Below are 17,770 nucleotides of genomic sequence, written 5' to 3'. Positions count from 1 at the left end.
ACAAAGACGAAATGACCATTTGAGAGGTCAGTGGTGTAAAAACTATCTGCACTGGTCTGCAGAAAAAAGTGACCATGTTCTCCACAACTGGCAGAGTGCATGTGCAGCACCGGTAGCTCTGTTTTGCTGTGGGGACCATTTTGATGGACAACACCAACTGAGAGAACATCTTTTGAGAGCAGAAAGGTGTTCCATCCCTCCAGTACAGTCCCAGAGACTTGCAGTATAAATGCCGAGACACACTGAAGCTGTTCTGGTGGCTCATGGAGGCCGAACTCACTTTACTAAGACACGTTATACTAGTTTTTCCTTTAACTTGTCACTGATATGCATGTAGTTATTAAGCCAATGATTTTAGTAGCAAATGCAATCACTACATTAGCACTGCACAGTCCTGCTATGCCACCTTCATAAAAGGCCTCAGTTTCATTATCCAATTATATTCTCGATCTGCACCCACACCACCATGACCTGCATTAAAGCCTCCATCTCTCTAATCACGTCTAAACAGTTTCTCTAAATCAGGCCCAATTTGTGTGAAATGGTCCATTCCCTAAGAAAAAGAGCCCATTTTGTACATGAAGCCCTGCTGAAGCTTTTTTGTGGTACCAGCTAAATGAACCTTCAGGAGTCTGCCTGGAGACCTGATTGAGCTCATTTTAAAATCAGCCATTGCCTGCATTTACATGCCTGTCGAAGGCTCTGGACAAAGACCAATCAGGGAAACCACACGACTCATTAACTGTGAGAGCAGCAGTAGAGTTATGAACATGGATATTTATAATTTTGTAGAAGGGGAGGGCACCTTTAAAGACACCTTCTGATGAACCTGAGGAATGTCTAAAATTACAGTACAGATATTTCACAGAAATCTCACACCACTGCAGATATACACACGTTCACATCTCTATCTATATCCCTCTCTCCCACACGCCTGCTGCTTATACGCCCATCCGTCCAGATCATTACTCAGGAGTGAAGGACGAGATTAAATGGAGCTAAATGGAACAAATATTGCCGAGTACACACCACAAGAAAACACATGGTCAATTAGAATTATTTATGATTAGAAAACTAACCACACACATGCAGCTGGATGCAAAAGTTTTGGCGCCTCGGTCAATTGGCGTTTTGTTAATTCTCTAAGTGTTAATAAGCTTTACTACGAAAGCGTGACTTGTCTTGCTGTGCAAATCTTTTGCATACCACTGTATAGGCCACCACATGGTTCACCTTTTATGAAGGTCGGTTTCAAGGGGATACTGTAAAGGAGAAAAGTCTAAATCATGTTATTATTTTAAAATGTTTTGTTGAAGTTACTATTCCGTATTTATTTATGTATCTTTTTATTAATTAATTTATTTATTTATTTCTCTATATCATGGAAAAACAAATGTCCCTTATTTTTTTTTAAATGAAAGAGTTTGATTTTATTGGTTTCTGTGTTATCATCGCACATCTTGTTTTCTGTTTAGTATTTAAAAAAAATTCAAATAGGCTGTTTTTGCAGTGTATTTTGTAGATATGGACTGTATTGGAGTGAACTGTTTTTGTGATGCCACAAAAACCAAAACATTTACCTATTTCCATATATTCAGCCAACCTTAGTTTAGCCCTGCCCACTCACACTGAAGTCATAAGGAGTGTGTCAGTCTGGACTGCTTGTTTAATGAGGCACAATGCAGAGCAGCCAATCAGAGCAGAGCTATCTGTCTTAAATGCACAGCAACAAAAATCAGGCTGTTAAATTCTAAGGGACACAGAGAGCTCTTGTAAAAATACCTTATGTATGTTTTGGGCACAGAAACCCCAACAAACTTCATTGGTGGACTTCAGGAGAAAAATCCACATACAAGAAAAATGTACAATGTGGGTCCTTTAGGTTTGACACATCTTGTACAGTTTTGTTTGCCCAGAGCTCCCCCTACTGGACTGGATGCGTATCATAATTGTAAATAGATAGCTACCCTTAGAATACTTAGTGTTGTCTCTTTTACACCTAAACATTAATTGTATTGGTGGAGATGGATTGACGTTTAGCCTCAGTGAGTTTTAATGTTAGCAGCAGCACAGATGCCACAGTTTTTGCACTCCACATTCCTACATGAAGTGTATGAAGTGTGAAATATCTGGGATCCCTGCTGGGGTTAATGATCTCTCTCACTGCTCATCTGCCTACAGTCAATAATTCTCTGACTAAAATATTTAAACTAAAAAATGAGATTCTTTCTTCTATTTTTTCTGAACTAAACTAATATAAGTTGTGATCATAACTTTTGAGTTAAATTTAAACAACATATATTTCACAAAGTAGAAGACAGAGAACTAAAACCAAAAATATTTCAGATTTTTCTGTAATGAACTTCGCTGAAAGGTTCAGATGATGAGCTCCGCGTCAGTGATTAAGAGACCGTCTAAAAAGTGCACACAGCGGACTACTCCGTTCATTTAATTGAAACATGGATTACCAAAGACCACCTATATGAATGACTACTATAATTTTACTATCTTTCATCTTTCATCTTATCATCACTTTCTGTCTTCTCTACCTTTTGATATATATATATATATATATATATATATATATATATATATATATATATATATATATATATATATATATATATATATGAGGTTTTCTTCTGACAACAGCAATATCTATATATATATAGCCTCACATCTCTAAAATGGTAACTTTACAAGAGAAGGTAAAAACACACTGTACTTTTAAAGTCAAAGGAACCAGACTTTTTTCCAACTCATTTTGGGCCGTTTCTTTTGGTCCATCCATCATGAAATTTACACACAATATAAATGTCAGAAAAATGAAAAATAATAGCAGCGATATATATATATATATATATATATATATATATATATATATATATATATATATATATATATATATATATATATATATGTTGTCTGAGACATTGTTTTATAATAGTTTTAAGAAACCCTGTTGTTTTAAAATCCAGAGATATGCAAGGCAAAACAGTCCTCAATAAAAACTAAAAACATTTTTTCATATTTATCACTATTTTACCATTATCAACATCACATATACAAACTCAGGAGACATGTGTAGGCTCACTGCTGGTTTCTGATAGTAAACAAAATGGCTATATTTGTGTTGTAGTCATGCTGACATGCTGGTTTTTCTACAGTGAACCATTTCACCTCAAACCACTCCGAATGACTTTACATCTCGACCAGTGAAGTAAGCAGAAAGTTTGAAAAATGTGTGGCATTCCCCTTAAAAAAATGCACTTTCAGACGGTCCCTTAATCACTGCGTTTCTCAATCGCTCTCTTCAGAGAAATTAAACCAAGACGTTTGTGAAACACATTGGTTTTTGCTTCCTCTGAGTGAAGAAAACGTCTGGACAGTTGTGTTTGGACAAAAAGCATAAGACTGAAGTGTCAAACAAATGTTTGTCTACTTCAGAATGGAAGACTTAGATTCAAATCACACAAATAAATTAATAAATAAATACACACACACACACACACACACACACACACACACACACACACACACCCCTCGTGGAAAATGAACATGCTCCATGTTTACGTTCCCCGGAGCCACACCTACAGACAAGACACACTACGTGAATGTCGTTCCTCAGACTTGGGCAGGACTGGACTGGCCTGTGGGTTTGGCCTCGGAAACGAGGCGGCGCTTTAATTCATACGACACATGAAACTAAACTTGCGGCTTTGGAGGTCCACAGTCGGACAGCGGGTTCGTTGTTAAGCAGTTGGTCGTGTTTGTCAGGAGTTGCGCTGAGCGGCGTGGACTGACCGTGAACCTCACAACTTTAAGGAGGTCTCAGAGCTTCGAGAAGACGCTGCGCTGCGCTGCGCTGCGTGCTGAGCGTTTGTGAGCCGCTCTTGTGGGAACAGACCATGTGCAGCCAGGAGTCACCTTAAGGTAACTGACTGCCGCTGACCAAACAGCATTTCTCACCTGCTTTGGTTGAAGCTCAGGATGTGTTTGAGTGCTGAATATTAACTTAAGTCAGCGCGGCTGTGAATGGCCTCACTCGCCGGCTTCTTATTCGAACTTATCCGTTCCACCTTAAATGTTCATTCTAGAGCTCGGAGGCGCCTGATTGTAACTGCTTCGCTGTTTAAGGTGGAACGGAGAATTGGAAAGTAGCCTCGTAAAGCTTTGTTTTTGGGTAGAATTAGCTGTAAAAGTGATCTGTATGTCCATGAAGTGTTTTTTGACTATGACGTTTTCATTCGGTGCCAAATTATTATTTATAATTTGAAAAGAAATCATAAATAGAAGGGCAGACTGAGTACAACTGTAATATTTTTATGTTTCTTGCCTCACCATATGTACAGAAATCAGATGGCTTCCATCCCCAGTTTTTTACTGGGGATGGAAGCCATCTGATTTCTGTACATATGTTTCTTTAATCTGCCTGTAAGCAAATTCAATGTCGGTGTATATAGATAGTTCACATTTTGTACAGTAAGTGAGTAAAGGCAGGGGCAGTGGTCACAGTGGCATGGGACAGTGGTCACACTCATTTGTGATACTGTAAATTGAGCTATAGCATAATAATAACAGAAGCATCATTCATGTGCAGTACAGACACTTGAAGCCTGTTACAGCTCCCCTGTTGTAACTGTACTAGGTCTGCTTACACATAGCATGAAGAAGACTGTAAGGGCGAAAAACAGCAAATCTCTCTTTTAAAACTGCAGATCTGTCAAGTGAAGTGCTCCATCAAATCCAAGCCATCCTGACATACATAGTCATTCCCCTCGTAATCCCCCTGGGCCACTGACTCATTTTCTAGTTAACCTATTTACAGAAATATGCCTGAAATCACACAGTGTTGCTTGAAAATCCCTCTGCTCACTGTGCCGTCTTTTTCTTTATTTCCCCCAGACTTTCCTCGACCTTCCTCTCCATTCTTAAGCTTCCTAGCTCTCTCTGCCTCTCTTTTTCTCACTCGCTCTTTTTCTCAGAACAAACAATCATGCGTCGGTTCAGTTCGGAGGGATCCCTGTTGGACCTGGACTTCCTGCCCTGGAAGAAAGTGGCTTTGAAGGATGAGAACCACAAAAAAGAGGAGAAAACGGGCACGTACAGGCAGGCCTCGCTCCAGGAGGACGAAGTAGACAGGGGAGCCGTGTCCCTGCCTTCAACACCTGCTCCCCGTGAGACGAAGAAGGAACTCACTAAAGAGCACAGCATTAGTGTGGAGAATCTATCTGACCTGGACAAGTCCTCGGGGTTCCTCAGGGTAACTGGCCTCAACGAAAGCTTCAAAGCCTACAGCGACAGCCAGCTGGCCCCGGATACCATCGGCAGCGTTGAAAGTGTGGAGAAGGAGGACATCCCGCCTCCGTGTCCATCAGCCTCATCCAGCCCCTTCAACCAGGAGCACCACCACCATCGAATACAAGTCAGGGCCAAGTTATCGGCAGCAAAACTGCATCTGAAGAGTCTGTTTGGACAGGTAAAGTGAAACTTCTTGCAGCAGAAGGATGAGTGATATGATTTTGGATATATATTATTGATGATAAAAGTAGTATTCCTGACTATGTGTTATTTGAGGCAGGAAAAGTAAGAGAGGGTAACAAAACAAAAAAAAATGTAATTAAGACAGTTGGTTGGAATATAGAAGTATTGTGCAGTCTTAAAAAAGGGGTTCGGTCCTTGTAGAATGACGTTTGCTCCTCTAAAAACATCTCACAAAAGAGATTTGTGATTACCAGTTCAGTAAGGATGTAACAGTATATCGCATTGTATCGCATTAAATCCTGTCGTATTGCAGCTTACCATTGCAGTGTATAGTATTGTATCGTCTTATATCAAATACTATCACAGTGTATCATATTATATATAATTGTATTATTGTATATCGCAGGATATCGTGTTATATCGTGTGGTTTTGCAACATATCGTATTGTATTACATCATATCATATTGTCATATTACAACATTTCATATTGCAGAATATCATATATTGCGGTGTAACATAATGTATTGCTGTGTATTGTAATGTGTTGCAAAATATATCATATTGCAGCAAATCGTGATGTATTGTAATGTATTGCAGGCTAATGTATCGTATTGCGTTGGAGCGCATCATATTGTATTTTAGCATATTGTATTGCATCAGAGCGTATCGTATAGCGTCGTAGCGTATCTCATTGCGTCACAGCATATCATATTGCAACGTAGTATATCGTATTGTATTTTAGCATTTTGTATTGCATCGCAGTATATGGTATTGCGTTGAAGCGTATGGGTTTGCGTCGCAGCGTATCGTATTGCGTCGCAGCATATCATATTGCATTGTAGCATATTGTATTGCAACATAGCGTATCATATTACGTCACAGCGTATGGTATTGCGTTGCAGCATATGGTATTGCATTGTAGCATATTGTATTGCAACATAGCGTATCATATTACGTCGCAGCATATGGTATTGCATCGCAGCGCATCGTATTGTGTCGCAGCGTATCGTATTGTGTCGCAGCGTATCGTATTGTGTCGCAGCTTATTGTATTGCGTCGCAGCATATCGTATTGCATTGTAGCATATTATATTGCGATGTAGCATATTGTGTTGCATAGGACGGTATCACATTGCGTCAGAACGTTACGTAATGTGTTGGAGCGTATTATATTGTATCAGAGTGTATTGCCTTGCATTGGAGCATATTGTATTGTATTATATTGGAGTGTATCGTACTGTATCATATTGTGGTGTATTGTTGTATCATGACTAGCATGTTAGCTTTTGGCTATTAGCTAGTTGCCTGAGTGTTAGATTGAAGCACTGTAAAGCACTTTATTATATTTAATTATCACATAAATATATAAACTCAAGGCACATTTTCAGCCACTTACTATTTTTACTGAATTGAAAAATGTTTCAAATCGAGACGCCACTGTAATGTAACGTATTCTGATTTTTGTATATTGTTACATTCCTGATTTTAAATGTTTAAAGAACCTTCAAAAAATGTAATGGTTCTGTATCAGTTTAAGAGTTTTTCCAGAACCTTTATGTGGAGGTTCTTTAAACTTTAAAGGGTTCTTCACACAGATCTCATTTCCAAAAATGGTTGGTTCCATTGAAAGGTTTTTTGGGGGACCCAAAGTGGCACTTCTATGACATCACATAATCCTCTTTGCCGTCTGTATTTTTAAGAGTGTGGTTGTCTCTGATTATATAGAGTTGAGTGTTTCCAGGCTTTTACCTTATTTAACACAAATAAGGGTGTTTCCGTTCTTTTATTAGTCTCTAGCAGATCTTTAGAAGTTCCTGTTTGTTTAGATTTCTGTACAGTGTGTACTCATTCTCAGGTGTTCATGTTAAGGTTGTTGTTAGGATAGTCATTACACATTGCCTGAGGTAAGTGTAAACATGTGATGTAACTGGTGGAGGTGTGATTATTTAGTCTCTGTAGAGTTGCGTTTGTATCAGCTACTTTTCCTGCTCACATCATTTGCCTCTTCTGGTGTTCACATTAAAAGTAAAGAGTGAGTACAAAAAGTAAAGAGTTGTTTTGGAGCGATGCCACAGAACAGCGCTGCCCAAAGTGTGGCCCACGGGCCAAATTTGACCTGTGAGGAATTTGATTTGACCTGCCAGAAAGTTAATCAAGCACTATCCCTTTACCCAAACAAATTTAAATACTGTATATAAATTAAAACAAACATTTTTTATATTATATATATATATAACTTGAATTTATATTTAATATATATTTATATTTAATTATATAAATTAATTTCTCAATTTCCTTTCTAATTTGTATTTTTGGTGTATTTTAGTTACAAAATATAGTGTAAAAATATCTGTTTAAAAAACTTGATTTTCTTTATTTATGTATTGTTTTGTTTTTTGCCCCTCAACCCACCACAAACACCCCCAGGTTGACAAAAAGTTTAGGCACTCCTGCCATAGAATAACCATTCAGTAGTGGATGGTTTTTAAAGGAATATTTCAGCAATTTTTTAAGTCAATGTCCTACATCTTTAACATGTGGTCACTTATCACAGTGAGTAATTAAGATGCTTTTCCTTGTACTTAACAACAGAACAGGAAGTGTCTATGATTCAAAGCATGCTATAATAGCAGCTAGTGGACAGTTGTGCCCATGAGCTTCTATTATAAGTGAGTTTTGAGTAAAGAGCTGTTTTTTTTACTAAGCACAGGAAACAATGTGTAAATTATTATCTGTGTAATGTGACTGCAGACTCGGATGCAGCAAATATAGTTTGAAGAGCCCGTATCATACATTTTTCTACATCTTATGTCCTTCCCTGAGGTCCATTTATGACATTTGTGTTGTTTTCTGTAGCAAAAACTGCCCTATTTCATTTTTACATGACCATTTTCCAGCCTCACTTGACCCCTTAAAGGGCCCATATCATGGAAAACCAAATTTCACTCACTTCTTTGAAATGAAGGAGTCTGAAGTCATGTGTGTAAGTGTTTCAAAATGTGCCATTCACATCTCAGTCCATACAGTCCATATATGGACACTATGCAGCCAAAACAGCCTGTTTTGTATTAACTGAATTCATTCAATCAGAACAGAGCTCATTTATCTTGTATCAGTCTTAAAGGCACGGTAAGAAAAACAGCCTGTATTATATTAAGGCATGAAGAGAGGATGGAAAGTGGTCATGTAAAATGAATTATGGCCATTTTTGGTATGTAAAAACACACAAATGTCATAAGTGGAACTCAAGGGGAAAAAAACAAGAAAGAGGTTAGATAAGTAAGATATAGATAAACAGGCTGTTTTTGTTACTGTGCCTTTAAGACTTATATATTGCTGCTGTCATTTTTCAGTTTTTGACATAATTTGAAAATACCTTTTGATCTTTACATTGTGTGTAAATTTCACAATGAATGGACCAAAACAAATGGCACAAAATTACTTGGAGAAAACTCTGGTTCCATTGACTTACATTGAAAGTAAGGTATGTTTTTTCCTTCTCCTGTAAAGTTAACATTTTGGAGATGCGAGGCTTTGATCCGACAACAGCTCTAATCTAACTGACTGTGCCTCATTCAAAAAGCAGTTAGGGCCAAAATGTCACAATATTTACATAAAACATGAGAAAATTTGTTTTTTCATGATATGGGCTCATTAAGTTGAACCACGCAGGAGTATTCCTTAATCAGCACGCCTCCAAAAAACTCGTTTCTCAAGCGGGTCTTTCCTGAGATATTGCTGTGATGTTCCCTCGCTGCGAATGAGCGCAAATTCCAAAGAGCATGTGGGAGAACCCTGGTGTGTTGTCCTTTCGTGTTCATCATATTGGCTCAGCGCTGATACTGAAGGCAAGCCCTCCTTTAATCAATGACATCATGATACGTTTGGCCAGGGATCAGCTCAAGCCTAAAGCAAACATCTCAAAGGCCACTTTGAGACTTGGAGAACCCTTCCTTTGTCTTAAAGACAGCTGGCTAACACCAAGACCGGCCTCGCTCCTTTAGGTCTCATGTTCTGCTTTTCCACGACATTAATAACTCTAAGTACATTAAACAAAGCGTTGCATAAACAGCACCTCTGAACTGGCTCCAGTTCCTCTGAATTGAAGTGATTGCCTGGGAAAGAGCTAAGCGAAGAAATTTGAGCTGCTATGTGCATGTCTGTGTAATCTTGTGTGAAAAAGCCTCCCTTCTTTCTTTTCACTGCAGAGTCCACACTCCTCCCATTCAAATCTTACGGCTGCGGAGCCCAGAGAGCAAGAAAGCAGGTAAACCCATTTTAAGATCACAACAAACGTCCAGGTGATGTGAGTCACTAACCATGTTGTGCTGTTGAGAGCAAAGCCGTGTTCAAATGCTCTTCCTCAGGGTGACGGTTTGCTGTTATATTATATTATATTATATAGATGTGGGCGTTGGCTCCACTGAAACTGAGGCGCACAGCTCTATCTGTTTTTATCTGCTTTATCTTCCTCCACCTCAAGCAAGTGGCATGCTTTCTTTTGTCCTTTGACCTCTCATCTTTCTCCTTCACGTTTTAGTTTTCTTCATCCCTCGTTCTTTATTGTCTTCCATTTTCCCCCGCAAAGTATCCACTGTCGAATTAACACTCGCAGTGTCAAATGAACTCTTACGGTGTTGAACACTGTGCACTCTTGTAGGTACAGTGTTCTATACAGTGCCAACAAAATGGCTTGTAATAGAATCTAAAGCCTTTTTGGTGCTACTGATTTTTTTTTTAAAGGTTCTTTAAAGAACCATATACAGTCACATGCATTACGTGAAATTCCATGTGTTGTTTATAAGTAAAATAAGTTAACGCCTCCTCTACAGGGAACAAACAAATATGGCATTTTATGCAATTTTTTGCTGAGTTTAACGTATTAGAAAAAAGTAAAACACAGCCTCTCAGGCCACATTTATGCTTTGTTCCTCAATATATTTAATTCAGCAAATAACCAGTGATTGTGCATTAGAAGTGTGTTCTCTGTAGAGCAGGGGTGTCAAACGCAACCATTAAATTAGGGCTATTTTAAAAAAAATATGTTTTTATTTCATTTTTACCATTTTAACATTTTGCTATGAACTGAATGAGCCACTGTTTATTCAAAATACGCCACAACTGCAACAGCGAAATAGGCATTAAATACTAATACTAATTCTAAATAAAAGTAAATTGTTTTTTTAAATTTACTTGAACTGGACACCAGGCCTCTTTTCTTTTAATGTAACTGATGGTCCATAGATTGTTGGTGGGGGGTTAGAATGCACACTATGTTGCAGTGCATGCTGGGGACCGTAGTGCATCTCAGGCTAATAAGAAAAAAATTTTAAAACAATTTCCCAGGCCAAATAGGACTGTGTCACAGGCCTGACTTGGCCCGCAGGCCTTGCGTTTGACATGGGCTTTAGGGAATATAGAGAACAACCATTTAATCATGCTAAGAACGATTAAACAATGAAATGGTTCTCTGACTTGTAGTGGTTCTAAGATTTTGCTAGGCCATTACTATGCTATCACAGGTGGTCACTAAGGTATTGATTCATTGTTTGAACGAGCACCGTATGAACATTGTGAGATGAATCAGTTAAAAAAAGCACAAGCAACTTTGTGATCCTGCAAAAAACTAGTGGTTCTAGCTCGAAAACTGTAGGAAGAGCAGCACTGCAATTTTTTGACTATAGAATAGTAATAATGAGAAAAGCCAACTCAATAATTATAAGTAGTAGATCATATAGAAAATATAATAAGTGACCATCAAAAAATGCATTTTATGAGCAACAACAATTTAGGCAATCAAATGATTCTTGGAGTTGTCCTGGTTCTGTAATAACCATTGTCTGAACCCTGAAAGAACCCCCTTATTTCTTTCCATTATTTATATGTTTAATAATAATGTGTCTTTTTTTTTTTTTGGTTTGTAGTACCAAAGAGAGGCGCTCTCGTTTCCTGAAGCAGTGGAGTCAGGTGGGCCATGGAAAGACCCGGCTCAACAGAGAAGAAGTGGAGAAATGGGGCGAGTCACTTAATGACCTACTAGAAAGCAGAGGTATGAGATAGAATCCACTTTTTTATTGTTGTTGTTTTTGCCTGTTGCTTGTTTTAGGTACAGCAGCCAACCTACTCAATGCTTATTGACATCTAGTTTGAGCAAATCAGTTTGTTCCAGAATATTTCAGTGGTGCTGCAGTGCTGTACTCTTACTCTGGCGTATTCTGTGGGAAAAGCCTTTGACCTTTACATTGATAACAGTGCTTTACATTGAGCCGTTTTTAATCCCTTCCATACTCCTAATTTAACACACCAGAGCTTGTATTCACAAAGCTTCTTACACAGCTTCATGAGCTTCTCAGCAGGCCCAGATTGAGTTAATGGAGCCTTCAGGAGCATCAAAATAGGCAAATCAGGTGGATCTGATTAGAGCTGTAATAAAACTGCAGTAGACTCAGCAGGGACCCAATTCAATAACAGTCACTGCACTTGGTTGATGGGTACTTGAGTTAGTGACTTGGACCCGAGTTGCACCTGAGTTGCATGCAGACTGACTGTGGATTGAACAAAAGTCCACAATAAAAAAAAAAAACTTCAAATGTGACTCTGAGTCGGTCCTCAAAAGCTTGAGACTTGACTCGGACTTGCATCTCAAAAGCTTGAGACTTCACTCAGACTCGCATCTCAGAGACTACAGACTTGAATCAGACTCACACCTCAGAGACTACAGACTTGACTCAGACTGAAACTTAATAGACTTGAGACTTGACTCAGACTCAAAGCTCAGGCGCTTGAGACTTGACTCAGACTTGCATCTCAGACAATCATTAATGGACTCAGACTCATGCCTCACACGCTTGAGAGTTGAATCAGACTCATGTCTTAGAAACTCTAGACTTGCCTCAGACTCGCACCTCATAAGCTCGAGACTTGACTTGGCTTGCACCTCAGACACTCGTGAATTGGCTCAGACCCATGCCTCACATGCTTAAGACTTGACTCAGACTCGCACCTCACACACTTGAGACTTGAGAATGGAGACTGGACTCCAACTCGCACCTCAGAGACTGAAGACGTGACTTCCCTCAAACACTCGATTCGACTCAAGACTCGAGGCTTGACTTAGACTCCCAACCTTGAGACTTGACTCTGATTCACGCATCAGGCACTTGAGGCTTGACTTGGATTCGGCCCTCAGAGGCTGGACGCTTGCCTCAGACTTGTGCCTCAACCTATGAGGCTTGACTTGGAATCGTACCTCAAGCACTCAAGCCTTAACTCAGACTCACAGCTCCAAAACTTGAGGCTTGACTCGGATTCACAACCCAGATGCTTGACACTTGACAAGGATTCACACCTTAGAGACTCATGACTTGACTTGGATTCACACCACAAATGCTCAAGGCTTGACTCAGACTCACACCTCAGAGACTCGAGACTTTATGACTTGACTCTGACTGTTTAGTGCAATCTAAACGTTTGTCATTACATGAACCATGACTTACAGCACAGATTTGTCTGGCAGCAAATACAGGGAGAAAGTGACGCAGTAAATGTGCCTGGTGCACTTCCTCCAGCCACAAAGTCCAATCATAAGTGGTTACCGGACACGTTCATGACACATGAAAATGCCAGGTGTAAACAACTATGTTTTGCTGTCTACTTGTGATCAGATCACTTGAGGTGGATGTTAATACCAGGTATGAAAAGGGCCTCAGGCGTTATATTTTTACTTTTTTAATTTTATTATTTACACAAGAAGGTACAGTTAATACAAACAACAAAAAAGAGAGAATGTGCCAAGTAGAAGTAAAAAACCTGCCTCAGATTTGCACAAAGTGACTGTTGCTCACTTAGTGTCCTGCTGGATGGCAGACACGAGAGATAAAATCAGCACTGTTGTGTGCTGTGTGGTATGTCACAGAGCTGGATTTAATCCACGGTCTGTTTACTCTTTGGCATTTCCACTGCATTTCTAATACTGGATTTCCTTTGTCAATCACAGCTTTTAGAAGCCGCTTGCTCAGTACTGTTTCCTTGATTGCTGTGTTGATTGCAGCAGAGGGCAAAAAGAGAATGTTTAAGGGACATTTGTGCATATAAACAGTGTACTGCAAAACGCAGTCATCCCATGACATATCACACATCATAAAAATAACTAGGTCACATTCACAGTAGGTCTTAGCTTCAGGAATTTCAAGAGAGAAGGTTCTGACCAAAGTTCAACTTGCAGTTAGGCATTGGATACGTTCTGTCTTAGTCTGGGAGCATCTAAAAGTCTTCGCTCTCTGTGTTTGCGCTGTGTCGGCACTGTATGCTTCGGAGGTTCGTCCATTGTCTGTATGACACATGTATCTGATGTTACTGTGGTTCCTCAATCATAGCCTGCAATTTGTGGAACATTGTGTTGTAACATCTGTGTTAGCAATGCCCCCCTCCCCTTCCTTTTCCCTTCCAGCCACGATTATTTTTTCCCTTGAGAAATGTTGCAATCAGTGGCGCAAAGGCGAATTGTGTCAGCTGTAAATGAAAAGGGAGAGTATTAAAGCAATAGATAAAGCAGGTATAATAGCCTTAAAAGTCCCATATTGTACATTTTTCTTGTATTTTGTTTTACTTGATGTCCAATTATGACATTTGTGTGGTCGTAAGTCATTTTTACTTGTTTTTTTTCCAACCTTAGAATTAAACAGGCTGTTTTTGTTACTGTGCGTTTATAGTCTGATATATGTAAATGAGCTACGTTCTGATTGGCTGCCATGTATTGCGCTTCAATAGGCAGTCTGGGCTGAAACACTCCTTATAACTTCAGTGTGAATGTGCAGAGCTAAACTGCGGGCTGTAGGGTGAACAGGCTGAGATAAATGCACTTGTTCTTTGTGACATCACAAAAACAATCAACACAAAATAAGCTGTTTTTCTAGCTTAGTTTCCACATATGGCCTGTATAGAATTTAGAAACTTTTAGTAGTACATTTATGAACTTCAGCACAATCACATGCTACATCAAACTCAATAAATTTAAAAAATGTAAAGAAAATGATGTTTTCTGTGATATGAACTCTTCAAGTCATTGTTTGGTTTCGTTCAGTTTGTAAAACAAAGCCGCTGTGACACTGTATATGCGTGCGAATGTCCCATCTGTGTCTCCTTTCTCCAGCCCCCTCCCCCCATCTTGCTACAGCGTGTCCTTAGAGACTGTTTAGTGACAGTAGAAAGTCAGTAAGCCCACCCCTCCCTTCTTTTTCTCTCCTTCTCTGCGTCAGTGGGTGTGTCTGTGTTTGGAGCATTCCTCCGCTCTGAGTACAGTGAGGAAAACCTACAGTTCTACTTGGCCTGTGAGCAGTACAGACAGTCCTCCAACACCTTCAGTCTGCAGAGACGTGCCAAAGAGATCATCGCCACCTACATCCAGCCTGGAGCTCCCAGAGAGGTGGGACGCACCACTGTGACGCTAAACCAACACAATGTGCTAAATATTGCATAATCTGCAGGTTTTAAGAATGGAAGCAGGAAGAGGTTTTGCCCACAATTAGCACATTATTTTCTGCCAAAAATCAATTTTTACCCTTGTTCTGAATATAATTATTCAGCCAAGACATGTTTGCACTGGACCTGGAAGGCTAATGTACCTAATTCACCTCTCTAGCCTTGGTTTATATATTATAAAGTAATAGTTTGGTAATAAAACACCTTATTCCACATGTATTCAACCAGCAAAGACATTTGGTTTGCTGTGAGACTAATGCAGCTGACAAATTAAGGCGTATAGCCACCAGGTTAGTGCCTGCAAACTGCATGCCTAAATCAGCCACGCTTGCCTCAAACTCTGTCAACCTAGGTGATCTGAATTAGACTGGTTTATGTGGTTTCTGCCACTGCATGACAACTGTTAAAAGTATGTCGAGTCTGATTTTTGTCTGTTTTTATAGATAGAAGTACATCAGATACCACATAAGGAAGTCTGAGATTACTTAACGAGCACTTAAAGGATTACCACTCAAAACCTTTGCGTAATTCAGTTGTTGAGATGTAAACAGTGTCATTCAGAGTGACGTGAAATGGTTCATTGTGTAAAACTTGCAAATCTGAATTTCTTTACAGTGGTGGCGATGGGAACCAGGGGTCGCAATGTCTGTACACAAATATAGCCATCTTGTTTAATATCTAAAACCTACACAGGTCCTCTGTAATGTTGATAGTGCTAAAATAGTCGTAATTCTGAAAAAATAACATTTGTTTGGGGACTGTTTTGTCTGCATGTATCTCTCTGCCATAAATGTATTCAAAAACAATACAGGTTTTTGGGCAGAATCTTCTCAGAACTATTAGAAAACAATGTCTCGGGCGTCAGGCAGTGTATTCATAACTATTTCATCTAGTAGCTTTTGGAGGCATTACAGTCTTCACATGTCTGGTTCCTATCACCACCACTGTGATCAGGTCTGACTCTGTTAGCTTCTCTACAACAGAGAATTTCACATCAAACCACTCTGAATGACTTTGTTTACATCTTAACCGTTTAATTAGGCTAAAATGTTGCAAAATCATTGGAGCTTCCCCTTAACATCAATAAAACAGTGCATGTTTATACGTGTCCATGTTTCTAACTCCTCTAACTCTTTCCTCTTTATCAGATAAATCTGGACAGTAAGACTCGGGACCTGACGCTGCAGCTTCTAAAGGCCCCGTCCCACAACTCGCTATGCCACGCCCAGAGGCGCATACGCTCTTTACTGGACACGGACTGTTACCCTCGCTTTCTCCAGTCCAACGTCTACCTCACGCTCTTGGCAGACGCTCAGTAGGACCACACTGGGCACGGAGACAATGTGAAGAGCAGAAGGACATTTAATTGACTGAAAAAGAGTTACGGATGGACAGATGAACGCCTGAACGAATAAGTGCAGGCTCTTTTTGGTCGGAAGCCTGATTCCAAACACTGGTTTGAAAATCCTGAATAATTAATTGATAGAATGAGCACGACTACTGTTTTTTTTTTTTGTTTGTTTGTTTGTGTCCTCTGAAGTTAAAGATTGTTAATATATTATGGGAAACAGAACCGAGTAGCAGTCTAAGCAAATACAAGAATGCTGACGTGGTCTTCTAGTGTAGTACATCATTGTCCAGAAAGGCAGCTGGCTGAAGTCATGGACATTACCAAGGCCTGTAATCATTAAGATGAAACCTAACCGGAGCTGGTGCCCATTACGTGTCAGTGAGCAAAAGCAGAATGGCATGCTGACAGAAAGGAAAAACCCGTTGGGCAAGCTTGGACCCTCCTGCCAATGGAGGACTTGTAGAGCAATAATCAAATCAATGTGGAGAAACAAAGCTTCTCTTTAGGTCAGATGATATAAGACACTCGTGTAAGGAAGTGGTCCCTTTCTAAAGCCTCATTACAGTAACCTCCTCAACGGTTGCCGTGGAATTCCTTTGTTTGGCAAACAGGATTGTTGTAATGTGAGCAAAGGAGCCGGGGCTGGGAATAGAATTCGTCTGTTGTTACTTGTTTTCACATGGCTGTATCATTGACATTTAGAAATAAATAATGTTTTATATGGTTTCTGATCCCTAACATTGCTCACAAGTCTCAAGATGTCATGAGGTTTGTTCTGAACACCATAGATTAACGGAGCAGTTGGCAGAAAGCTCAACAGAAAGCCATTTCGAAAGGTCACCAGGTGTATTTTATGTCCCAGTGTCCTCTAAAACACGCTGTAGAGTGTGAACTGTACCAGCAGGATGAAGTGCTGAAGGAGACTCACTTTCAGCAGTTGCCAAGTTGGGTAATTCCTGGAAATGTTGTCATTTTCATCACTGCCCTCTTCATAGAGCAGTAATACGTTTGTGTACATTTTAAGTGAGTCATGCATGCACACTATTTCAGTCTTCAACAGGCAGCTTTAGCTAAATGTTATACTTACAAATTCCTCTGTGATAGCGCAAATGAGTGCTAACGATGACTGCAGTACCAGTGATTACCACAAGAGGCTAATGTAATCAGTATGTAAGATCCAAGGCCATTTTCCCCGTCACCCTTCAAAATATCTGCATAATTCAGTCGTTAAGATGGTTTGATGTGAAATGGTGCATCGTAGAAACGTACAGACCCTGATTCCTCGACAGTTGTTGTGAAAGGAACCAGGAGTCACGACATCTACAGCGCAAATGTGTCCATTTTATTCGCCGTCCAAAACAAGTGACCCTACTTGGGTCTACTTTTACAACACCCTGCATTTTCTGCTCTACCATGAGAGGATTATTAAAAAATATCAATGTTTCAAAACTATTG

General features: G+C 39.6%; 1 protein-coding gene across 1 annotated transcript; it reads left to right on the top strand.

The window, feature by feature from the left end:
- The first annotated feature begins 3,650 nt into the window (after positions 1–3,650).
- On the top strand, positions 3,651–17,728 carry si:ch211-152p11.4 (regulator of G-protein signaling 2). Its single transcript, XM_036566191.1, has 6 exons — positions 3,651–3,933; positions 4,906–5,479; positions 9,693–9,751; positions 11,409–11,533; positions 14,742–14,908; positions 16,113–17,728. Exons 2-6 carry the CDS (start codon positions 4,997–4,999, stop codon positions 16,281–16,283), a joined length of 1,005 nt encoding a protein of 334 aa, XP_036422084.1. The 5' UTR covers positions 3,651–3,933; positions 4,906–4,996; the 3' UTR covers positions 16,284–17,728.
- Positions 17,729–17,770: the final 42 nt, after the last annotated feature.

Source organism: Colossoma macropomum, unplaced genomic scaffold (assembly GCF_904425465.1).
Source record: "Colossoma macropomum unplaced genomic scaffold, Colossoma_macropomum, whole genome shotgun sequence".
NCBI lineage: Eukaryota > Metazoa > Chordata > Actinopteri > Characiformes > Serrasalmidae > Colossoma > Colossoma macropomum.
This window is presented reverse-complemented; position numbering and strand designations above follow the sequence as displayed.